At 33.7% G+C, this 27,882-nt stretch overlaps 1 protein-coding gene across 2 annotated transcripts in view; it reads left to right on the forward strand.

Annotated features, from left to right (window-relative positions):
* LOC149780844 (N-terminal EF-hand calcium-binding protein 1-like) overlaps window positions 1-27,882 on the forward strand; it is a 49,330-nt gene extending 21,448 nt beyond the window's left edge. For both annotated transcript variants that reach the window (XM_089937929.1, XM_089937928.1), the window contains 5 exons: window positions 2,566-2,619; window positions 5,262-5,371; window positions 9,995-10,072; window positions 12,797-12,888; window positions 16,849-27,882. In XM_089937929.1, coding sequence (XP_089794055.1) covers window positions 2,566-2,619; window positions 5,262-5,371; window positions 9,995-10,072; window positions 12,797-12,888; window positions 16,849-16,874 — 360 coding nt within the window. In that variant the 3' untranslated portion in view covers window positions 16,875-27,882. The remainder of the gene's footprint in view (window positions 1-2,565; window positions 2,620-5,261; window positions 5,372-9,994; window positions 10,073-12,796; window positions 12,889-16,848) is intronic.

The following is a 27,882-nucleotide window of genomic DNA, read 5'->3' on the forward strand; positions in this document are numbered from 1 at the left end:
GAAGAAACACTTGTGAAACAGGCTAAAATATTTATATTTGAATATCGTCAATACTAAAATATTTGTTTTTGAGATTTATCAAGAAACTTCAGTGTGTCTTTATTTAAAATGAATTTTTTATGAAATTAGTCTAATTTCGTTTAATTTCATTAACCTGATCTCCATTTATCTTATATATTTATCTTATGTATATATATATTTTGCAGTGCATAGTTAGCAAGAACAATTTAATAGAGTTAAGTTAAAACAGTGTGACTGTTAGGTTTAGCCTACACTTGTTGTATGTTGAAAAGAGTTTGCATCAGATGAAAGGGACGAGACTATATGCTAGGGATGTAGAAATGGGTTCTGTCTGAACAGTTTGTATCAGATGAAAGGTACGAGACTATATACTGGGGATGTAGAAATGGGTTCTGTCTGAACAGTTTGTATCAGATGAAAGATACGAGACTACATACTGGGGATGTAGAAATGGGTTCTGTCTGAACAGTTTGTATCAGATGAAAGGTACGAGACTATATACTGGGGATGTAGAAATGGGTTCTGTCTGAACAGTTTGTATCAGATGAAAGGTACGAGACTATATGCTAGGGGATGTAGAAATGGGTTCTGTATGAACAGTTTGCATCAGATCAAAGGGACTTGACTGGTGGGGAATATAGAAATGGGTTCTGTATGAACAGTTTGCATCAGATGAAAGGTACGAGACTATATACTAGGGGATGTAGAAATGGGTTCTGTATGAACAGTTTGCATCAGATCAAAGGGACTTGACTGGTGGGGAATATAGAAATGGGTTCTGTATGAACAGTTTGCATCAGATCAAAGGGACTTGACTGGTGGGGAATATAGAAGTGGGTTCTGTATGAACGGTTTGTATCAGATCAAAGGGACTAGACTGGTGGGGAATATAGAAATGGGTTCTGTATGAACAGTTTGCATCAGATCAAAGGGACTAGACTGGTGGGGAATATAGAAATGGGTTCTGTATGAACAGTTTGCATCAGATCAAAGGGACTTGACTGGTGGGGAATATAGAAATGGGTTCTGTATGAACAGTTTGCATCAGTTCAAAGGGACTAGACTGGTGGGGAATATAGAAATGGGTTCTGTATGAACAGTTTGCATCAGATCAAAGGTACGAGACTATATACTGGGGATGTAGAAATGGGTTCTGTCTGAACAGTTTGTGTCAGATGAAAGGTACGAGACTATATACTAGGGGATGTAGAAATGGGTTCTGTATGAACAGTTTGCATCAGATCAAAGGGACTAGACTGGTGGGGAATATAGAAATGGGTTCTGTATGAACAGTTTGCATCAGATCAAAGGGACTTGACTGGTGGGGAATATAGAAATGGGTTCTGTATGAACAGTTTGCATCAGATGAAAGGTACGAGACTATATACTAGGGGATGTAGAAATGGGTTCTGTATGAACAGTTTGCATCAGATCAAAGGGACTAGACTGGTGGGGAATATAGAAATGGGTTCTGTATGAACAGTTTGCATCAGATCAAAGGGACTTGACTGGTGGGGAATATAGAAATGGGTTCTGTATGAACAGTTTGCATCAGATCAAAGGTACGAGACTATATACTAGGGGATGTAGAAATGGGTTCTGTATGAACAGTTTGCATCAGATGAAAGGTACGAGACTGGTGGGGAATATAGAAATGGGTTCTGTATGAACAGTTTGCATCAGATCAAAGGTATGGGACTATATGCTAAGGGATGTAGAAATGGGTTCTGTATGAACAGTTTGTATCAGATCAAAGGGACTTGACTGGTGAGGAATATAGAAATGGGTTCTGTATGAACAGTTTGCATCAGATCAAAGGGACTAGACTGGTGGGGAATATAGAAATGGGTTCTGTCTGAACAGTTTTTATCTGATGAAAGGGACTTGACTGGTGGGCAATGTAGAAATGGGTTCCGTCTGTTAGTCCATCTGTCACTTACATAGTTTACCTATTAATCAGCACCTTATAGCCATTATTGTACTGACATGTTAAATCATATTTATGTGTAGGACAAATGGTTTGAGAGAATCTCTCTCTCCGTTTAAGACATGGGTATAAAATTTAGTACACTTAGACCAGTTGTGTTAATATGCATTTTGCTATTTAGAGTTCATCAGTTTTCATCTTTTTGTCTGTTCATCCAACCATCATTGACACTTTTGCTGCTGGAGCATAACTCCCAACCATCTCTTGATATCTCTGAAACTTGGTATGCATTTTAGACTAGTAGTCTAAATTGGACTTTTTTCTTTTAAATTTATTTGTTTAATTTGTCCACACTTCAATTTCTGGGGGTTAATTTAAAAACTTGTTAATATATCTTTGAAATTTGATACACATTTAGACCACTGATGAAGATGTGCCTTTTGCTATTCACAGTTTTCAGATGCAATATTTTTAACAAAAATTTGTTTCATTTGTTAATCCATCTGTTCATTATTTACACTTTCTCTTCTGGAGTTAAACTCATAATGCCTATCAGTTCTCAGTATTATTTGTAAACACAAACTGCAGATGACTCTGTTTTCTCATTTTGGCTGTAGGTGAATTTTGATGGTGTGGTGGATGAGGAAGTGGATGCTGATGCTGAGAACACAGTATGTTTTGTTATTATACAATTTATCTGATTGTCTATAAAATGTGATCAGCATTATAACTTGCAGTTAGATTGGTCAAGTCAGCAAAGTTTAGTTGTTTTGTTTTTGTACGATTAGATTTTGATTTTTTTAAAAATGAAACAGCACCTATACAAGTCTGTTCAATTGATCAAGTCAGGTTGTTTTTTTTAAGTTTTGTTATGATTTTCATTTATGGATTTTAACTGCAGTTAGATTGGTTAAGTCGGCATATATTTGAAGTTTTGTTATTGTACCATTTATAAATTTAGATTTTCAGTTAAGTGAAACGTAAGCATTATAATTGCAGTTAGATTAGTCGTGTAGGCCGATTTCCTAATAACCCATAAACTGTAGTATGTCAATGCTAACAATTACTAAACTAGTATGTCAATGCTAACAATTACTAACTGTAGTATGTCAATGCTAACAATTACTAAACTGTAGTATGTCAATGCTAACAATTACTAAACTGTAGTATGTCAATGCTAACAATTGCTAAACTAGTATGTCAATGCTAACAATTACTAAACTGTAGTATGTCAATGCTAACAATTTCTAAACTGTAGTATGTCAATGCTAACAATTATTAAACTGTAGTATGTCAATGCTAACAATTACTAAACTGTAGTATGTCAATGCTAACAATTGCTAAACTAGTATGTCAATGCTAACAATTACTAAACTGTAGTATGTCAATGCTAACAATTACTAAACTAGTATGTCAATGCTAACAATTACTAAACTAGTATGTCAATGCTAACAATTACTAAACTGTAGTATGTCAATGCTAACAATTACTAAACTAGTATGTCAGTGCTAACAATTACTAAACTAGTATGTCAATGCTAACAATTACTAAACTGTAGTATGTCAGTGCTAAAAATTACTAAACTAGTATGTCAATGCTAACAATTACTAAACTGTAGTATGTCAATGCTAACAATTACTAACTGTAGTATGTCAATGCTAACAATTACTAACTGTAGTATGTCAATGCTAACAATTACTAACTGTAGTATGTCAATGCTAACAATTACTAAACTGTAGTATGTCAATGCTAACAATTACTAAACTGTAGTATGTCAATGCTAACAATTGCTAAACTAGTATGTCAGTGCTAACAATTACTAACTGTAGTATGTCAATGCTAACAATTACTAAACTGTAGTATGTCAATGCTAACAATTGCTAAACTAGTATGTCAGTGCTAACAATTACTAACTGTAGTATGTCAATGCTAACAATTACTAAACTGTAGTATGTCAATGCTAACAATTACTAAACTAGTATGTCAATGCTAACAATTACTAAGCTAGTATGTCAATGCTAACAATTACTAAACTGTAGTATGTCAATGCTAACAATTACTAAACTAGTATGTCGATGCTAACAATTACTAAACTAGTATGTCAATGCTAACAATTACTAAACTAGTATGTCAATGCTAACAATTACTAAACTAGTATGTCAATGCTAACAATTACTAAACTAGTATGTAAATGCTAACAAGTACTAAACTGTAGTATGTCAGTGCTAACAATTACTAAACTAGTATATCAATGCTAACAATTACTAAACTAGTATGTCAGTGCTAACAATTACTAAACTAGTATGTCAGTGCTAACAATTACTAAACTGTAGTATGTTAGTGCTAACAATTACTAAACTGCTGTCACTATAGTAGTTGGTTAATGTATGGTGGGATTCATAATAATTAAACATCATTAAAATTTTCAACTACTCTCGTGGCCTAAGTGGTTAGCACGTCCACCTTGGATGGGGGAGGTTGTCTTTTTCAAACCCTGACTGAGAAATACCAAAGACTTATACAAATGGTACTTGTAGCTGCCTCACTTGGTGTTCAGCATTAAGAGGTTATCATTATTACTGGTCAGACTGGTGTCAAATAATGTGACTGTGTGGGACATGATGCTACATCTGTGCAGCATGATGCCCCAGTGCAAGACATCACTATAAAGTGCCACACTGCAGACATCGTAGCGATGAATGAAAAATTGTTAAAGCTGCATTACAAAGCCTACTCACACACATTACATTAAATTTTCATGGATCAAATCTATTCACAAAATCTGTGATCTTAAATTTGTGCAGATATGCACTGTTATTAGTAATATGCAGGTTATATATGTGTGTTGTTTTAAAATTGGATACAATTTCACATATATAAATCTTTTGTTATTTTTTGCAGAATTGTATTAAACAAGAACATTGGAGGATACAGAATACAACTTACACCCAAGATTCAAACCTCTGTTGTCAGCTGTACATCTTTATCCACCTACTGTTGTTGTATTTTAACTTAAGGATCTTGTGGGTTCATTCCGAGAGCGATTCAACATTTGTCATTGTCAATTTAATCAGTTTGTAATGCTGAGTTTGCTTTTAACATAATTTGTTTGCTTATTTGAAATCCAAAGAGGTAAACTGTTTTAATTTTAATGTTTAAAACACCTGTAATTATTCATATTCATATAATGTCCAAAAATACAAACTGTGTTCATTGAAACAACAAAGCATGCTTTGCGGAAATTGCAGAATTTTTTCTATGGTTTCTGTTAGTACAAATTGATTGCTGACATTCATGCAATTTTCTCATGCAGCTGCTGTTGTTACAAGTTGATATGGATGTTAAGGCAGACAAGAAGGAAGATTTTAGAGATGCTACACGGGCCTATATAGAAGCAGCCAACAGTACTCCTGGATGTCTGAGGTATATTTCAGATAGTTCACACAGGAAGCAATAGGTCCGTTACATTTAAACATGTCACCCATGGAAAGCACTTTTTTAAAACTATATTACCAGGTAACTCTAATCACTTAAAGAGTTCCTATGAAAATGTTGAAAAATTCTGAACTGCTTCTTGATCCCAAGTATGTTTTATTGGAACAGCCCTTGGAGGAAATGTTTGTTTTGTTTTCAGGGAGTATTTGGAATGATGTAACATACAAGAGTCAAGGACATTAAACGAGTCTTGAAAATATTCTAATATATACTGGTGCATAAAACATAAAATTATATTATCTAATTTTTTATTTTCTGGAGGAGATGCATATTTTGTTAAGGATTTGGTATAATTATAATGTTACCATCAGCACAAGAATACATGGATTTGGTATAATTATAACATTACCGGCATCACAAGAATGCATGGATATGGTATAATTATAATGTTACTGGCATCACAAGAATGCATGGATATGGTATAATTATATTGTTACCATCAGAACAAGAATACATGGATATGGTATAATTGTAATGTTACTGGCAGAACAAGAATGCATGGATATTGTATAATTATAATGTTATTGTCAGCACAAGAATACATGGATTTGGTATAATTATAATGTTACCATCAGCACAAAAATGCCTGGATATGGTATAATGATAACGTTACTGGCAGCACAAGAATGCATGGATATGGTATAATTATAATGTTACTGGCAGCACAAGAATACATGGATTTGGTATAATTATGTTACTGGCAGAACAAGAATGCATGGATATGGTATAATTATAATGTTACTGGCAGCACAAGAATGCATGGATATGGTATAATTATAATGTTACTGGCAGCACAAGAATACATGGATTTGGTATAATTATAATGTTACTGGCAGCACAAGAATGCATGGATATGGTATAATTATAATGTTACTGGCAGCACAAGAATGCATGGATATGGTATAATTATAATGTTACTGGCAGCACAAGAATGCATGGATATGGTATAATTATAATGTTACTGGCAGCACAAGAATGCATGGATATGGTATAATTATAATGTTACTGTCAGCACAAGAATACATGGATTTGGTATAATTATAATGTTACTGGCAGCACAAGAATACATGGATTTGGTATAATTATAACGTTACTGTCAGCACAAGAATGCATGGATATGGTATAATTATAATGTTACCATCAGCACAAAAATGCCTGGATATGGTATAATTATAATGTTACTGGCAGCACAAAAATGCCTGGATATGGTATAATTATAATGTTACCATCAGCACAAAAATGCCTGGATATGGTATAATGATAATGTTACTGGCAGCACAAGAATGCATGGATATGGTATAATTATAATGTTACTGGCAGCACAAGAATACATGGATTTGGTATAATTATGTTACTGGCAGAACAAGAATGCATGGATATGGTATAATTATAATGTTACTGGCAGCACAAGAATACATGGATATGGTATAATTATAACGTTACTGTCAGCACAAGAATGCATGGATATGGTATAATTATAATGTTACCATCAGCACAAAAATGCCTGGATATGGTATAATTATAATGTTACTGGCAGCACAAAAATGCCTGGATATGGTATAATTATAATGTTACTGGCAGCACAAGAATACATGGATTTGGTATAATTATAATGTTACTGTCAGCACAAGAATGCATGGATATGGTATAATTATAATGTTACTGGCAGCACAAGAATACATGGATTTGGTATAATTATAATGTTACTGGCAGCACAAGAATACATGGATTTGGTATAATTATAATGTTACCATCAGCACAAAAATGCCTGGATATGGTATAATTATAATGTTACTGGCAGCACAAAAATGCCTGGATATGGTATAATTATAATGTTACTGGCAGCACAAGAATACATGGATTTGGTATAATTATAACGTTACTGTCAGCACAAGAATGCCTGGATATGGTATAATTATAATGTTACTGGCGGCACAAGAATACATGGATATGGTATAATTATAACGTTACTGTCAGCACAAGAATGCATGGATATGGTATAATTATAATGTTACCATCAGCACAAGAATACATGGATATGGTATAATTATAATGTTACTGGCAGCACAAGAATGCATGGATATGGTATAATTATAATGTTACTGTCAGCACAAGAATACATGGATTTGGTATAATTATAATGTTACTGGCAGCACAAGAATACATGGATTTGGTATAATTATAACGTTACTGTCAGCACAAGAATGCATGGATATGGTATAATTATAATGTTACCATCAGCACAAAAATGCCTGGATATGGTATAATTATAATGTTACTGGCAGCACAAAAATGCCTGGATATGGTATAATTATAATGTTACCATCAGCACAAAAATGCCTGGATATGGTATAATTATAATGTTACTGGTAGCACAAGAATGCATGGATATGGTATAATTATAATGTTACTGGCAGCACAAGAATACATGGATTTGGTATAATTATGTTACTGGCAGAACAAGAATGCATGGATATGGTATAATTATAATGTTACTGGCAGCACAAGAATGCATGGATATGGTATAATTATAATGTTACTGGCAGCACAAGAATACATGGATTTGGTATAATTATAATGTTACTGGCAGCACAAGAATACATGGATTTGGTATAATTATAACGTTACTGTCAGCACAAGAATGCATGGATATGGTATAATTATAATGTTATCATCAGCACAAAAATGCCTGGATATGGTATAATTATAATGTTACTGGCAGCACAAAAATGCCTGGATATGGTATAATTATAATGTTACCATCAGCACAAAAATGCCTGGATATGGTATAATTATAATGTTACTGGCAACACAAGAATGCATGGATATGGTATAATTATAATGTTACCATCAGCACAAAAATGCCTGGATATGTATAATTATAATGTTACTGGCAGCACAAAAATGCCTGGATATGGTATAATTATAATGTTACCATCAGCACAAAAATGCCTGGATATGGTATAATTATAATGTTACTGGCAGCACAAGAATGCATGGATATGGTATAATTATAATGTTACTGGCAGCACAAGAATACATGGATTTGGTATAATTATGTTACTGGCAGAACAAGAATGCATGGATATGGTATAATTATAATGTTACTGGCAGCACAAGAATGCATGGATATGGTATAATTATAATGTTACTGGCAGCACAAGAATACTTGGATTTGGTATAATTATAATGTTACTGTCATCACAAGAATGCATGGATATGGTATAATTATAATGTTACTGGCAGCACAAGAATACATGGATTTGGTATAATTATAATGTTACTGGCAGCACAAAAATGCCTGGATATGGTATAATTATAATGTTACAGTAAGCAGAAAATGCATGGATATGGTATAATTATAATGTTACAGTAAGCAGAAAATGCATGGAAATGGTATAATTATAATGTTACAGTAAGCAGAAAATGCATGGATTTGGTATAATTATAATGTTACTGGCAACACAAGAATGTGTGGGTATGGTAAGTTATAATGTTACTGTCAGCACAAGAATACATGGATTTGGTATAATTATAATGTTACTGTCAGCACAAGAATGCATGGATATGGTATAATTATGTTACAGTAAGCAGAAAATGCATGGATATGGTATAATTATAATAATACAGTAAGCAGAAAATGCATGGATATGGTATAATTATAATGTTACTGTCAGCACAAGAATGCATGGATTTGGTATAATTATAATGTTACTGTCAGCACAAGAATGCATGGATATGGTATAATTATAATGTTACTGTCAGCATAAGAATGCATGGATTTGGTATAATTATAATGTTACTGTCAGCACAAGAATACATGGATTTGGTATAATTATAATGTTACTGTCAGCACAAGAATGCATGGATATGGTATAATTATAATGTTACTGTCAGCATAAGAATGCATGGATATGGTATAATTATAATGTTACTGTCAGCATAAGAATGCATGGATTTGGTATAATTATAATGTTACCATCAGCAGAAGAAGGCATGGATATGGTATAATTATAATAATACAGTAAGCAGAAAATGCATGGATATGGTATAATTATAATGTTACCATCAGCACAAAAATGCCTGGATATGGTATAATTATAATGTTACTGTCAGCACAAGAATGCATGGATATGGTATAATTATAATGTTACTGGCAGCACAAGAATGCATGGATATGGTATAATTATAATGTTACTGGCAGCACAAGAATACATGGATTTGGTATAATTATAATGTTACTGGCAGCACAAGAATGCATGGATATGGTATAATTATAATGTTACTGTCAGCACAAGAATACATGGATATGGTATAATTATAATGTTACTGCCAGCACAGGAATGCATGGATTTGGTATTATTATAATGTTGCTGTCAGCCTAAGTCAGCAGCGAATAAGTATAATTATAATGTTCCCATTAGCATAAGTCAGACATAGATTAGATATAATTAAGACCAGACATCATAGATTTGGTATAATTGTAATGTTACTGTCTGCATATGTTAACGTACATTAGATGTAGTTATAAATTATTTCACATTCTTTCAGTATCAGTGTCCGCAGCTATATCGATAGCACCAAATTCACAATGTATCAAGTTTGGACAACAGAGGAAGAACAGAGGAGGTAGGATTTGATTGATTTAGCTGTACAAGTTTTATACAAGGATATTCTATCAAATCATTAATATTAAAAACTCAACGTTTTTGGGCACACTGTGTTTGTGGTTTAGATTTTAATGTAGCTTTAATAATTTTAGTCATATTGCTATGATGTCTTCAGTGTGGTAGTTTATAGTGATGTCCAGCACTGGGGCATCATGCTGCAGACATGTAGCATCAGTCACATTATCCTGACACCAGGCTTACCAGTCCTAGCACTAACCTCATAATGCTGAGCACTGAGCAAGGCAGCTGCTAGTATTATTTGTATAAATCATTCATATGACTCTGCCAGGGTTCAAACCATGACCTCTTGCATCCAAGGCAGACACTCTAAGCACTTAGGCCACCAGAGCAGTCTTGGGCACAGTGACCTTTCCCTTGCCAGAATAGGAAACATTGGGGGGAAATATAAAGAAGTGAGCATAGAGTGGGCAGAGTTTAGAATGTTTGAAACTGTTGCATAAAACAGTAATTTTATTAAAGCTTAGGACCAATAATACTGAAATAAAAAAAATACTTATTAAACTTCATTTTAAAAAAAATAATTTTTTCCCAAGTTTCATTCAGATTTGTTCTTTGACTTTGTTTTTGCAAAAATGGTAACCTTGAAGATAGTTTTACTGTCAAATTGGGTGACAGCAAGGTAAAAGTTTCTCTTCTTCAGTTCTTGGATAAAATATGAAATAAACATGTTTACCTTTAATAGCAATCAGCCTATAAACCTCCACAAAGTATTTACACAAGATTAGGCTACAGATGCATGGAAGTTCACTTAAAGTTTTATGTGTAGATTTTTGGTAGGTAACTTGCATTGCAGGATAATTATAAACATTAATTATTATGGTTCACAGAGGTTTATCACAAGCATGAAAATGCTATGTCATAACAGTTTTACACTGCTCATTTAAGAGATAGAAAAGACAAGAGTTGATATTGTATTCCAAATGCTAAAGGACTTCTTGGGAAATATGGGGGGAGACAGCGACTCATGAAAGGTGAAGTCAGCTTTGCTTTCTTTACGTATTTGGGCAAAATGACAGCTACTGGGATAACTGTTTCACCCAAATTGCTCCCCTGCCCCATAATATATATGCCTCATACATATGTCTGCAGTATGGAAATAATTAATGCAGGATTATATGTAACTTTGTAAGTCTGCCATACTTTGAATGATGAAGTACAGAACTTTACTTTTGTATTGGTTTCATAGCATCATGTACTGTGAATTAGCTTATTTTCATGGGTATCAATTTACCTGGTTTTGGTGAAAATTACATTTTTCTTGATACTAAAACTCTGAGAAGAGATCTTGTTGTTTCTGTAGAAGAAAAATTGTTTCTTGAGTCTAAAAATGTATTGCAAGCATGTGCACCCAGAAATTGGTGAATTCAGTATTAAATATCATAGGTCACAAACTGGCATGATACCATATGGTATGAACTGCCGAGTCTTTCAGTTATTTGCTGAGAATATTTTGATCTCATTTTTTATTTGATTTGAAATTTATGAAAATGGCTGAAAATGGCTGTGATTCTGGCATAACTCCTCTCAAAGTTTCCAGACTTTTAGCTGGAGTATCTTCCCCTAAATGTGTCAAGAATTGTACAGGGCCATAGGATTAGAAAGAAGTGCAAACAGTTGACATTTTAATTATTGATATTCTTGTGTTAATCAAGATATATTATAATGCCTATTTAATCATTTTAAATATTAATTTCATTCTGTTAAGGGATCCCTAGGTGGTAAAATGGTCTATGGTTCTTGCCTTTACGGATCACTCACATCTCACCTCTGTCTATGTGGTTTCCAGTCTTGGCTTAACTAATAGCTTTCCATTAGCTTCCTGTGGGTCTGTGGTCTTCCTGAGGTCTTCTTGGATTATTCCTTTGTCAAATAGCCTTGCTACCATGTATAGCCTATCATGTGCTGACAAATGGCATTAAACCCACAAAACCAAACCAATCATTCTGCTAGCATAATGGAGAAAACAATTTATCATGTTGTATACAGGTTTGTTGGTCTGCTAAAATAACGTCAGATCCTTTGCAGATTTGGATTGGTGGTGGTTGTTATGGGCTTAAAACCATTTTTCAGCACATGATAGGCTATACATGGTGGACAGGATATCTCCTGGAGAAAGAACCAGGGAAGAACCAGTGACCTATGGGAGGCTACTGGAAAGCTTTCTCAATTACCCACATTATCTGAGCCCAAGACTCAAACCCACGTGGATAAAGGTGAGATGAAGTGATATATAATGATGAAATCCATATACTAATGAGTAACCCAGACCCTCAATTTTGTTGGTATAATAATGTGTAGGTTCTTTGAACATCATATGTTCTGATACATGTTGAAAAGAAGATTGAAACTGGATAGGAAGGCAGGTTACTCACAGAATAAAAAAGGTACAGTAATTATGCATTCAGCAAGAAAAATTCTTAATCAGCATTAAGACTAATTGATTGATTAATTGGTGTTCAGTGGAACATCAGCACATGAAATACCAAAATCCAAGGCAGTGCCTTGATCAAAGACTTATCACAACAGCAGATCATTATTGCACTCCAGCTAGTCGCTCAGTTCGTAGATCTTATTTCTTCTGGTCATTACAAACTGAGTAGACCATTTTGAATCTATTGTACTCGTGACATTTTAAAAATATTTTATTCAATTTGTGCTTTAGCTATATGGGATCTGATGCAAGTTGCAAGTATGAAGAGAGTCATCAAGAGAACCTGGCATCACCTACCCAGACCAGATCTGTGGCATTCCCTGGTTAGTTGACCTTGTACTGTGAAATAATCAACAATTACTTTATGGGCAAGACCAAACTATTTTCACCAAGGTGATGTGGGTGGGCAGGGATTATGTGGCCCATCACTTGAAACTGCACTTGCTTGTGTGCTGCAACAAGCAGAAAATAGTTTAAATCTATTACCAACATAATTATAATAATAATTTATATATTTGTTGTTTAATCAAATTCACCCATTTAAATTTAATTTGAATTAAATATTATAAGCAACAAGGAAAAAAATTTAAAAAGCAAAATTCAATTGATGTATATGTACATATATGTGAAGAGTTTCAGCATTTTTGAACCTCATCACAGCTGGTTTAGACATGTTCTTTTTGATAAAGCTTGCAGTAGGAGAGTTATAAGTTACTGCTTTTAATTCCTGGATGACCATTAGGAGCTTTGGTTTTAATGTCTTTACTTGTTTTATGGAAGTTTCTGCTTTCCATTAGATTGAAGACTTATCATCTGTGTACATGACCCCTCCCCCACCAACTCCCCATCTTCACTAGCCAGGGTTCAGTTGTGATGATCCTATCTACACCTTGGCGCATTGGGCAGATATTTCTGTGCTTTGTGTATTGGAACACTATTCAAGGAGAGCACACAACTTGAATGCACTGATAAATAAGCAATTTTCCACTGCTGGTCTGTGTTTGCACAAATACCTTTCACTCAAATAGACCTGTAATGGCTTCCGTCTGGTACATAGTCATTCTTTTGATATTAAACTTACAAAGTATCCGTTTTAGGTCAGTTGCCTCCACCATTTTTGGTCAGTGTTAATGCACCACATTATTGGTTTGTTGGCATCACAGACTAAGGGAGGTAACTCATCAAATCCAATAGATGTCGCTAGGACAAAGCACCATTATATCTGTTCAATCTGCCAAGGTGTAGATAATGTTATCATGTTTGAACCTTGGCTAGCGAAGATGACCCACCACCACCACAACCCACTAAATGTTGAATCAAGGTTCCTTGACCTTAATAGACAGTTGTATTATTAATGTTATCTATGATTGTGCCACAGTTTGTAAAACATACTGAATATACTCTCTTATAAATCAAATCCAACTGCAAACATGGCAGTCTCTGATTTTCCATTGCATAATGCACTGGCAGATCAGGGTCTAATTTTGTACTTATGATTACTCTAACAAACTGCATAGACCCAGATCTGGTGGAAGTTAATGCGATGGTAGATCTGGGTCTGTGCAGTTTGTGGTTGGTCTTGACTTATAAGCAATTATGTATGGTAGCTTAGGCATACAGCTTGTTTCCATGACAACCTGCTTTACCTGCCACTGGTTTCTGATTTGGATTTTCTGTTGCATGAAGTTGTTTCCTGGTTTAATTGTGAGGGAAAAAGCTTGGACATTCTTTGGAACACAGAATATTTTATTGCAACTAATACATTGAATTCATAATAAAAATGATTCTTCAGACAGTGGGAGTGTTTATCAACAGTGATCTATCATGATACACAAGCCTTGATTTGTATCCCAATACAAATGATACACAAGCCTTGATTTGTATCCCAATACAAATGAGCTTATTTTTATTTTGACCAACCATCATGTATGCAAATCAGTATCTCCTTAATAGTATTTACTTTTTAAAAAATTTAATAAAATGCAAAGTGTATTTTGTCATCAAAACTGGATGTAATCTGACAGATTTCAGGGAGAGAGAAAAAACCAAAGCAGTAAATAAATTTTCATTTTCAAGCATGACTGAATTTATGAAATTGTATGGTTAAAATCCTATTTTTGGCAATACAGAAGTGTCAGTATGATATCACCTATGAAAAGTAGCAAGTGTCAACACTAGAGACTACAGCTTTCTAGCTACACTGTTGATATAATCAGCAAGTATCAACACTAGAGACTACAGCTTTCTAGCTACACTGTTGATATAATCAGCACTTCGTTACGGATCACTGCCATCTCACCTCTGTCTGCGGCGGTTCGAGTCTAAGATTCAGCCAATGTGGGCATGTGAGAAAGCTTGCCAGTAGCTTCTCGTGGGTCAGTGGTTCTTTCCGGGGTTTTCCGGGTTCTTCCTCCACCATTAATACTGGCCGCCATGTATAGCCTATCGTGCTGAAAAATGGCGTTAAACCCCACAACAACAACAACAACATAATCAGCAAGTATCAACACTAGAGACTACAGTTTTCTAGCTACACTGTTGATATAATCAGCAAGTATCAACACTAGAGACTACAGTTTTCTAGCTACACTGTTGATATAATCAGCAAGTATCAACACTAGAGACTACAGCTTTCTAGCTACACTGTTGATATAATCAGCAAGTATCAACACTAGAGACTACAGTTTTCTAGCTACACTGTTGATATAATCAGCAAGTATCAACACTAGAGACTACAGTTTTCTAGCTACACTGTTGATATAATCAGCAGGAAAACTTTAAATATTTTAACCTGGGCAAGATATTTATCAGAGATTGCAAGTAAACATAAAACATGCTGACTCAACAAAAATTAGAAAATATTTAGTGGACTAGAAAATTATGCAGAATTCAAAGAGAAAATAACAGCTGTCCTAAAATTATTGGCCTTGTAAATGAATACATTTACTTAATTTTTAACATTAGCTAATAAAAAACTAAACAAATGAGGATTTTTTTTCTTTTTCTGTGCCAAATGTTTTCAGAAATTGGATTTGGTCTGAATATCTTTCTTAATATCCAATTCAGTGCCACTATGTTGAAATACCTGACTCATGTTAAACAGGTGATGAAAGATATCATTATGTTTATAATATTCAAAGTTTCATTTTAATACAGCTACAATTTTTTTTATACAAAACTTGAATTATTTTGGCACAGAAAATGAAAACCTGTTTTCAGTATTATTCAGTTCTTAAACAGATACTTAGGAATTCATGTACATTCCTTACAGACAGAAACTACAAAAGTACTAGTTATAACACATGCACATCTAGTAAATGTTGTACTTGTGTGTGCATTTAATTGTCTGTTTGGCTGGTGGAGGGGGTTGGAAAATGAATGCTTTAAAATGTACTCAAGTTGAATAGCTAAACTTGTTTTAAGCATTCACCTGTGCGAATTTGAGTAAATAACCCCTTCTGTTAGGTGGTTGATTGAAAAGTGTCTGTTTTTGCTATCATTATGTTCCAAATATTGAAAACAAAAATTGTTTAAGACAGGTAGATGCTTAAAAAGGGTCTGTTTTTGCTATCATTATGTTCCAAATATTGAAAGCAAAAATTGTTTAAGACAGGTGGTTGCTTAAAAAGATGACATTTAAGGCAGACTTGAACATAATTGATTGAAAAGTTACAATGAAAAGATGTACCTTCAGATTTTTGCCTTACTGTCTGAAATCGCTGTGGATGGCACAGGAAATTGTATGAAATTTTTGGCATTTAATCTTCTCATTTTAAGGCTTGAACTATGTCTTTTATTAGCAAACACACATAATTATGTTTTTTATTAGCAAACATACAGAATTATATTTTTTATTAGCAAACATACAGAATTATATTTTTTATTAGCAAACATACAGAATTATATTTTTTATTAGCAAACATACAGAATTATGTTTTTCCTTATCTGTTGAAAACATTTTCCATTGTTTGAGTTGTGTTTAATTTGCATAAAATCAAATTGACTTGCCTTTGAACAATATGGGGAATATGCAATCCTGCCTGCGTTTTTGTTGGAGGGAACACACTTGCAAGGTGTTCTTGTATTTCCTCTTCACTATTTTGACTTTAAACCATGGGATTTGTGGTGGGTGAGTTGAGAGTCTTTTTCCCTGGAGACAGATTATTGTAAAAAGGGGATGGTTTGAGGAATGAAGAATGATTAACATCAAGGAATCATGCTACAATGCCACAGATTTCTTATTCATAATGTTTTAAAAGTTATTAAATTTCTTTTATTTTCAGCCGTCTGGTGGAAGAGGGACTATTAATTAAGACCTTTGACAGAGGATGGAATTAATAACTGAAATATTTAATTTCCTCCACACCACATGGAAAGAGAACAAACTGGAATTTAATATGATATATATAATATATGTATATATATATATATAACTACTAAAATGCCTAGTGCCATACAAAGAGTACAAACACATAACCATTTTTGTTATCATTTTTGAGTTTATATATTTTAAGGATGATTTTATTGAATAATTGGAATTTTAAAGTCATTTCGTAATATTTTCCACCTTTTAAGTTGAGCTTGCCTCGGCAAAAGCATGAAATAGTTATCACTTTGGTGTCAGTGTGTACGTGTCCATCCATCACTCTTTACCAGCTGCAATGTTTAACTTTTTTGCTTTCCTTTTTTTTTAAAAGTACAGTAGAGCTTTGATTATCAGGCACCTGATTAACCATCAGTCTCTGTTAACTGTCAGGGTATTGTACGTCAAAATATTAAAAACAGGTACATGTATATATGTAGATATTATGACATTTTTGATGACCCAGTCTGTTGTATAATACTTTTAATCTACATTTTCTATTATCTGTCTATTCTCGTCTCCATCATGGTGTTGGTCCTGCACCCTGATGGATAATCAAAGTTCTACTATACTGTTTTATTCCACCACCTTTTTTATTTGGATTTGAAATACAGCTCATGGGTGGCCTTGACATGCTGCTATGTAAAAACAATTCTTCATGATTGTTATTGGACGAATTGTTTTATGAGCGAAATATGTACTGTACTAAAAACGTTTCATTAGTACACCCACACATTAAAAAAATGGTATGAAATTTCACTATGGGTTCATTTAAAAATATGTAGACAGCAATTTGTAATTAAGTTTCTTGCCTGTGTTTGCGTTCATTGGCGTTGTATTGAAAGCTTTATAAATACTGCTTTTCAAGAATTATTGTGCTTACAAATTTTGTTCAAATATGGCGGGGGAGGGGATTTGAAAAGAATTGCTAAATTTATAAATATTTACATCATGGTGATTCAACACAGTACTACTAGATTAGTATTCCTCCACCATTAGATATACCCTTATTAATAAATATTTACATGACCAGAATTAAGCACATTACTCCATACTAGATTAGTGTACCTTCACTATTTAGATATATCTTAATTTAGAAATATTTACGCAACCAGAATTGATCTCTACTCCATACTAGATATGGCCCTGTTTGGCCAAGTGATGTAAAAGCACTCACCTTTACTAATTACTACCATCTCACCTCTGTCCATGTAGGTTCAAGTCTCCGGTTCTGCCAATGTAATTATGTGAGAAAGCTTGCCAGTATCTTCCTGTGGGTTGGTTGTTCCTTACCAGATTTTCCTGGGTTCTTCTGCTACCAGTTATCTTAGCTGCCTTGTATAGCCTATCTTGTGCTGAGAGATGGCATTTAGCCAAAAACAACTACAACCATACCAGACTAGCATCCCTCCACCATTTAGAGCTATCCTTATTATCACAGAGAAGCCTATAGTATTCAAAGAATGATTTAAATGCTATTTTTATGAGATTTAAAATGGTTGCTTTTTTTGTATTTGTATGTAGCCCTTGGCAGAGAGATACCAACTTTTGGATATATATATATATATATATGGTTATAGTAACCCTGCAGAATAACCTTTAAAGCGTCTCAAAATATTTCTGCAGATTTATTTCTCATTCTTTCATAATTTGTAACATGAATGGTGTATATTAAAAACTTTTGCACCAACATTTTTATTATTCTCAGATCTTTTCTTTTGCAGTGTTAAATTTGTGCTCAAGAGAAGGTAAAATAGTATCAGGGCATTGTTATATTTTGTGACAGTCTAAACTATTATTTGAGCAGTGGGGCCCTGAGTGGCCAAATGGTCTAAAGTACTCACCGTTATGGATCACTGCCATCTCACCTCTGTCTGCGTGGGTTCGAGTCTCTGGCTCGGGCCAATGTGGGTATGTGAGAAAGCTTGCCAGTAGCTTCTCCTGGGTCGGTGGTTCTTTCTGGGGTTTTCCTGGGTTATTCCTCCACCATTAATACTGGCTGCCATGTGTAGCCTATCTTGTGCTGAAAAATGGCGTTAAACACTACAACAACAACAACTGTGAAACAGTCTGAGAGTAAAGAATAAATTTGTTTGAAAATTTCCTTTTACACAGTGTAAAACTTGACCACAAAGATATTTGTACATTAAACTGTGCTTATAACAAAATCCATCAGACAAAAACATTGTTTACATGAAGAGTTTATTGTACCTGAAAGCCCAGTTACAGTGTATGGTCAAATTAAATTATAAAATACAAAACAGGCGTTTAATATTTACCATTTAGCACAGTTTGAAAGTTTAGGTCTTCGGGCACCAGAAGTCATTTTATTAGCTGGATAAATTTTAAAATATTTCAGATGTGTGAGTTTATGAATACTTGATCAGTTATTATTCCATCAAATAAATATTTTTTATAATTAAAATTCTGGCAGTCGGTAATGTTAAGACCATTTTTATGTGCTCACAGATGATTTGTTCCATCCGAGTATACTGCACTATCTCCAACCAGCCAGAGGAGCTTATCAGCATGACTGTGCAGAAACTGTTGAATCTTAACAAATAAAATTTGTATATGTATCCATCTTTAGATCTCATGATTATATTTTCATTAGAGTAATTTTTAGTTTCACACCTATTTGTAATTTCTCAGATTTGAAAAACCTTGTTAGTACAAATGAGCAAAACACACTTGAGGTTGACAATAGAAATTTGTCAAGTATATTGTTATTCTGATATGGATGGCCTGCTTAGATTTTAAGACTTTTGAAGCCAATTTTCAATTTTTACCCACTTTTTGAAAAAAACTTTTTGTCTAAATTGCAGTTGGGACACACATGTCTTGCAAACATAAATGTAGTTACCAACTAAATGGGATGAAATTCAGAATAAGTCATTTATTTATTTTGTTTTTGGTGACACTAATATTTATTTCACTTTGCAAAACTATTTTTTCAAAATGGATAAATAACTGTTTATCTTATATAATGCAAAAATGTGTTTGTGTATATGTGTGTTTGTGTGTAAACAACTTGGACATGAACAGTTTTAACATTCAAAATTAATGCTCTTGTTTACAACCACCACAGTCAAGATCATCTATACGTTATACTGTGTAATAATAATAACAATCTGATTAAAATCAGATCTCCGCTGTCCTACATGAAGATATGACAGCGACCGCTTAAGGGTCATGTGACCTTTGAATAAGCCAGTGGAACTCTGAAAGTGAATCAGATCATTCAGTACACATTCATGCTCTTCATCCATGCTGCTCAGTCTCCAAACACAGAGATATAAGACTTTGTCTGATTGGTTCATAAAATTAGCAATTATGGTAATAACATAGGTTACCAGAACATGACCCCTAAGCTGTCACTGTCAGATTTTCATGTATGAGTGTAGATCTGATTTTAATCAGATTGTAATAATAATAATGTTTTGCATTTATGTGATGATAGTAGAAACAGTAGTTAGTGTCTTTGTTCATTTGCATAGCTGCCAACTGTCCCGTTTTTTCCATATTTGTCCAGTTTTTTGGACCTGAATACGGGTGTATGCTTTTTTTTGCAAAAATACGTTTTTTTATTTACAAAAATTATATAAAACAATTCCTTGCAATTTTCAGTTTAAAACGGGCACTCTGTTCCATTCTGATAGAAATGTATCGCATGTATATAGCAATACAGTTCTACAGTATGATTGGTTCATTTGAAATCGAGGCTACAATGCCTTTCTTTATCCGCCATATTGGATTTTGCAAACAGTTACCGCTGTCACTATATCTCATCTTCGTAGTAATCAACTTCCTAATCATGTTGAGTAGGAAAGCAGAATATTCAGAATTTTCTCCAGGAAAGACAAGAAAACAGAACTGGAAGGACAATTGTGCCATCTTGTTTAGATTTGTGAAACTATCTAGTAAAGGAGGAAACTCCACGTTTTGCAAATTGTGTAATGTGATTTCGCTATTGGGCATGGAGGCTTCTATGAAATAAAGAGCATGAAAAAGCTAATAAACATCAGCTTGCTGCATTATCATACACAACTCAGCCTGAACTTAGGACGTATATAAATACCAGAGAGAACCTTGATGTAATTCGATCGGAATTCGGTTAATTTAGTTTCTTTTGGAAATTAACCTTCCTCTTTCAGTTACTAGTGTTGCTGGCGATTTATTTCGCACACGTTTTCCAGACAGTAAAATCGCAATGGATTACTCGTATGCTCGAACAAAACCAGTTCAATAAGAAAATCACACATAATTGAGATCATCAATGAAAGTTGATACATTCAAATTGATAATGATTGGGGAAAAAATAAGGTGTGGAAAAGGCTATTATAAACAGCCTGTGTCTGAGTGTGTTGCACTCATGCACCTTCTGAATGGGCATCCGAATGGAATATGGTACAACACATGCATCTTTGACATTAAATAATTATGTAAAGCACTGTCCTACTTTACTGATGGTTGTATATGTTGTAAATAGTTACATATGCATTACAATTTTAAAAATCAGTATTTGTTCCTGAAAATCAGTATTTTTGTCACAAGCAGTCAGTATTTTTTTATTCGGGGGTTGGCAGCTATGCATTTGTGTTGAAATTATTTTCATGACTATTTTTGCAGGGTGTAAACTATCCATAGTTGCTATAAATATTAGAAATGTTGCCCTGGAGTGAATATCAGAAACTTTATATTTGACCTGGGGATTTAAGGAAAAAAAAGACCGTAAGCAATAGAAAGAAATGTGAAGAGTTGCAATGTGTGAAATGAGACATTGCTATTAAAAATCATGCCCTCAGGGTGTTGATCATACCTTGTATTATGCAGCAGTTAACATTAAGTAAAATCATTATAAGTATAGATTCAGTGATGAAACATTGAAACAGGGCACCAACTGGGCCATGAAATACACTTCATGACAAATGGTATTTTTAAATAATATATGGGTATTTTGGTCTTTACAAAACATTTATTTAATTTCATCCTCATATTTTTTTATATCTATATATATATATTCTACTGAATTTCATCATGCAGTCATATCCTAATACTTAGTAGCTTACACTGTTACAACCAGTGCAGTCACATCTTATTTTATCATCTTAAACATCTGTTGACTCATTTTTACATTATGACTATAATCTTCCATGTTGTTCATGTGCGTTTTTTATAAAGCATCTTATACACTTGGTCTTCTGTGATGTCCCTTCATCTGATTTGACACCAGTTTTGAAAGACTTTTTAATACCAAATAGTGAGATATTCCTTTCTTGTAGTTGTTTTGATAACAATTTATTAGTGTGTCTTTCTTTTGGGTTTTGTATGTGTCTGTCTTTTACTGTCTCTTACAGATAAACTAAATTTATCTTCAACTTGCGTTTGTTTTTCAGGAACTTATCAAACCAGTATAATGAGTTTAAATTATATTTTCTTGCTCTTTTTATATCATTTTTGGAAGGATTTAAATTCCGCTTGATAGCATAAAAGAAGCACTTGCTTTCAGTTTTATACATTAATACAAACTGATTATTTTTATGCATTTGGGAAAATCAGTGTGCAGTTTGACAATGGGTAATAACTATGTGTTCAAAATTGGGCATTCATTTCATTCAAAAACCGATTAAGGGCTTTCAGAGATTTTTGTTTCAGATTTAATGTGAATGTCATTGAACAAAGTGTCAATGATGAAATATGTATGTATTTTGTAATTGCCTTAAACCCTGTTGAATGAAAAATCCTTTTTTCTTCTCATTGAAGAAATGTATTCATTAACACTAATTGCCTTTGTCTGACCATAAATACCATTTTTAATGAATACTTATTAAACTGCTTTTGATGATAATAGGACTTTGTTTTATTATGTGTTGCTTATCTAGTTGCCAGAGTTGTTGCCTACATTGGTGCTCATTGAGTTTATGACATCGAACTTTTAAACTTTCATACATGTTTTCCCAAGTTGAAATTCCTTGTCATGGTTGTCTTTGCTGTGAGGAGCTAGTACAATGTACTTTAGGGGCCCTGGGTGGCAGAATTGATCAAAGCATGTGCATATAGCAATCACAGCCATCTCACCTCTGTCCACATAGGTTTGAGTCTCTGACTTCGCTAATATGGGTATGTGAAAAGGCTTGCCAGAAGCTTCCCTAGGGTCAGTTGTTCTTACCAGGACTTTCCCAATGTCTTCCTCTACAAGCTATACTGGCCAACATGTATAGCATATCCTGTGCTGAATAATGGCATTAAACCCAAAACAACAACAATCTACTTCAGTTGTCATTCAGGACACAATGCAGCCTGCTTTGTTTTGCAGTTTAAGACATTGTGCTTTGATGTTCAAGTCTGTTCTTTTGGTTCCTGGTTCTTGAGTTTTGGAACGTCATTTTCATTGTGCCATGCTAAATTGTTGATCTCATTTCTTATTATCATCTCCATGAAGATTATGGTTTTGACAATCCTTGATAATTTGAATATGTAGGATAGTATGATACCAAATGAAAATGTTAATCAATTGTCAGTCTATCGTCTATAGTTTGTTTTTTGTGTAAACAAGATCAGCAGGTGTACTTACAAGATTTGAAGTTGTTAACACGAAAAATTGTTTGAACTATTAAGCTTATTATCTGTGTCTAATAAATCCTGATTTATGTAGCGAATATTTATCTACTATTGGCGTAAAAAACAACTTGAGAGATTTAACCATACCCATCTCTGTTTAATTCCCAGATTTATAATGTGAAAATATCTTAAATATTGTACAGATTAGCTCATGGAACTTTTTAAACTGAATTATCCTTAGCTGTTAAATCTTTGTAATTCTTTTCAATAATACCATGAATAATATCTTCGAACTTGTAACTGTACCAATCTCACTTAAATCTACTAATTTACTATACTGTAATGATTGGAAGAGATAATTATTATTTTCATGTCCCAAGACTTATATGCATGTAAAACAAATAACATTTTAGGTGTCCGAGCACTTACCGTATATACTCACTTATAAATCCAGTCCAGCTGCAAACTGTACAGACCCAGATCTGACGTTGCATAATACAGCAGCAGATCTGTGTCTGTTCAGTTTGTAAGGAGTAGTCAGTAGAACAAACGACCTAGACCCTGATCTACAGGCGCATTATGTGACGTCAAATCAGGATCCTTGTTGTTTGCAGTTTGATTTGACTTATAAGCGAGTATAAAAGGTATAAACACAAAAATATGGCAAAATTACCAAGATTACCTTATCACAGAAGTGACCAGCTCTTGCTCAGTTGGCATGGCAATTAATTGTTCAAAAATATTATGATCATTCTTTGTTTTGTAAGTGCATATTTTCTAATTTCTCCAATATGAAATCAAGGCAAATAAAGATTTGGGAATTCATGGGTCACTTAGTTGACTGAGGGACCTATACTATAGTGTACAGTACTTACCCAATGCATGTCATGCTTAGAGTTGACTGGGGGACCTATACAATAGTGTCAGAGGTCTTGCTAGGATTTTAAAACTAGGAGTCCAGGACTCCCATTTGGTAAAAATAGGTGTCCCACCATCAAAATTTGCAGTCCTTCTTTCCTACAGAATCAACACAGACGTGAGTGCATCTATTTTTAGATGGAGAGGTTTACATAATGTAATCACTCACTTTAATATAGCTTCATTGCAACAGTCCATTGACAGGATTGCAAATTTATGGTTTATTTATTTGTCTACGTCCTTGTAGTAATTTTAGGCAATGGTTAAATAGTATCTGATTTGCTGTTTTTTTTTCCCCGTATTTTTGCATATACTTTTAAGTCGGAAAACAGCTTAGACCTTAAAGTGCATCTCGCGAATTCCACAATATAGCATACGTTTCTGACCTACATAATTTGCATTTTAAAGTTAAATCTTTGATAAAATAATACCTTGGCTTTGCTTTCAATGATTTGTATATTTTTCTGACAATATTTGCACGATGATTTACAAAAACAGACAACCTAATAAACTGGTACATCCCAGACTTAGCGAAGTCCGCCATTATTTCCCGTTAGGCCTACTGGTTCACTTACAGTTTCAAACTAATTTTATGATGAAATAGTGTACAAGAGGCAGTTAATATACATCCAGATCACCGATTCTGATCTTAAAACACGTCTGTATGTTTTATCATCAAAGGATATCATGCAGGAAATTGATAGTTGCTACCTTACTCGTAAAGGGTTAATGGTCAATCAGCTATCAAAACATATGCTTGTGAATGGGCAAGAGTTTGTTTATCAATGTAATTGATACCAAAACTAGGCCTAGCTACTGATGTATTGATGAATACATTTCGTTACAACACTAGAACTAACTGGGCTAAGGTGAGGGGCATTTGAAAAAAAAGTATGGTCAGTCAATGTACCTCTTAAATAGCTCTTGTTTGTCCATCAGAGTGATACTAAATTTTGTCAATCCAAGTAAGGGCTTATTCCAAACACTAAGCTAGGTATCACACACTTTCTTACACTTAGCTACTGTTCTATCCGAACTATCAATTTTAGCAGCTTTAGCACTCTTCTGAATCTCGTTACAATCTTCGTAAGTTTGCCGCTGAACCCCAAAATGCTTATCCAAATTTATGAATGGCATTTTGTCTAAGTCTCAACATGTCTTGATTCTCGTGCACTACTTATTCCGATACATTCGGAAATGAACACAATAACGAAAGCTAAAGTTGTTTATTTGATGTACTTTTATAATTGACCACATGTACATCTCTGGGTCTTTCTGACTCTGAATTCAGTCACTATAAAGATCAGTACATTCTTCACCTGGCCGCCAGTCATAGCCTTTGATCTTGCCACCCAGCTATTGCATCATGTTCTTTTTCATGTACTCTTATAATGACAGCATGTATGTACATCAAGGGGTCTTTTAGTCACTGAATTCTGTCATTGTAAATATCAGCACAGCTAATTGATCAACACATTTTCCCACAAAGCAGGTGGCTGAAGCAGGACTGGCAAGTCTTTGAATTTTGCTGCACACCTATTACATGCGTATGGAGGACTCCTGCCTCAGTGATTTTCTGTGTCCCAGATAAAAAGTTGGCATCCAAATACGCATAATTAAGCGTTTCCAAGATCTCTGAGTGTACCGTACTTACCCAATGCATGTCATGCTTAGAGTTGACTGAGGGACCTATTCTATAGTGTACAGTTCTTACCCAATGCATGTCATGCTTAGAGTTGACTGAGGGGCCTATACTATAGTGTACAGTACTTACCCAATGCATGTCATGCTTAGCATCATATATCCTTGTTTATTCTTATAAATATTTTGCAGAATTTTTATTATTCATTATTTGTACCAAATTTCATTATTCCAGATTATATCTTTGCTACATGTTCATAGTTTTTTTTATTGATTTTGTTTCATGTGTTTGAGAGACCTATTTTAATTGATAATAAGCAGTCATGAAAAGTGATGTCATGTATATGAAAAGAGAACATGTTTAATAAATATTTTTCAAATATAATAAGCACATAGCCGGAATAACTGTTGTATGTTCATAAAGAAAATGACCATAACATAGGTTTAAGTTCTGAATGTGGATAAACTAGATCATCATTTAACCATTTTAGTTTTGTATTTTGGCTTAACATGAATTAAAAATTTTGACATAAATTTATTCCACTTGTGATTTTGGCAAACTGGTTGCTTAGGCAGCTCCATTTGATTATAATTGGTGGATTTGTCCTTTTTTCCTGAAGATAAATCCAAGCCAGTTAATTGATTAAACGATGAAACTGCTTGGGTAAAGAGTGGCTTTTGTCTAAAGGCAATACCATTACCCCTTTGTTTTACAATATTAAACCGTTTACTATATAATATTAGATTTTAAGAGTTAAGTACTTTTTATTATATAATAATGAGTTGAGCATGTACTTATTTAAGGCTGCTTACATCAAACCACACTACAACTGCATTACATGTATTATTGCAGTTATTTTCAAAGCATTATTTCAGAGACTTATTTATCATATTTTTTAGATATTATTTAAGTTCAGTATGGTGATGTCTGTGATTTGAAACTAAGATATGTATTTTATTCAGTACAAGTTAAAATCTTTTTAATATACATGCAGTGACATCATTATGTAAACAAGGTCTCTATTAATCAACCAGACATGGTTTTTGTTTATTTGTGCAAAAAAAATTCTTCAGTATTAAAAAGATTAGTTACTTGACTTTCCACGTACTTGCTTATAGGTTCAATCCATCTGCAAACTGCACAGACCCAGATCTACCATTACATAATATGCTGATATTCTGGCAGATCTGGACCTGTGCAGTTTGTTAGAAGTAATCAGTAGAACAAACAACAGAGACCCAGATCTCCAGGCACATTATGCTACAGCAGATCAGGATCTATGTTGTTTGCAGTTGGACTCGACTTATAGGCGAGTATATACGATAACTAAAAGTACCAGAAAAAGTAGCTACCAGAAAGTGACTTTTATTTTGTGAATGTGATTGCATAAAGTACTTTTCGGGAATTTTAGTGAGAAATAGTGACTAAGTACTTAAGTAAAATATTTTTGGCCCACTTAATTAGGATGCATAAACAGTGCTCTTAATGATCTCACTTGTCAATTGACACATGGAATCTTTCACAACATGTTTAAAGTAAGCAGCCCAATGACATATATTAATTAAGCCCAATGACATAGATTAATTAAGTTATATTTGATCAGCAAAGGAAAGACCAGAAGAAAATATTCAGCAACTGTATATGCATTTATTTGGACTTAAATAATTTTACGAATTAACATTTAGTTTTTTCCACGAGAAAGTAAAGTGTCCATCAGTGTTGTTTACCATGGATATTTGCTAGTAAGTATATTACTTTCATTTTTGTCTAAGTCCAAACAACCTGTATTTGTGTTGTATTTTTTGTTTTAATGTATAAACACTGTTTGATACA

Source organism: Sinohyriopsis cumingii, chromosome 16 (genome assembly GCF_028554795.1).
Source record: "Sinohyriopsis cumingii isolate HCF-2022 chromosome 16, ASM2855479v2, whole genome shotgun sequence".
NCBI lineage: Eukaryota > Metazoa > Mollusca > Bivalvia > Unionida > Unionidae > Sinohyriopsis > Sinohyriopsis cumingii.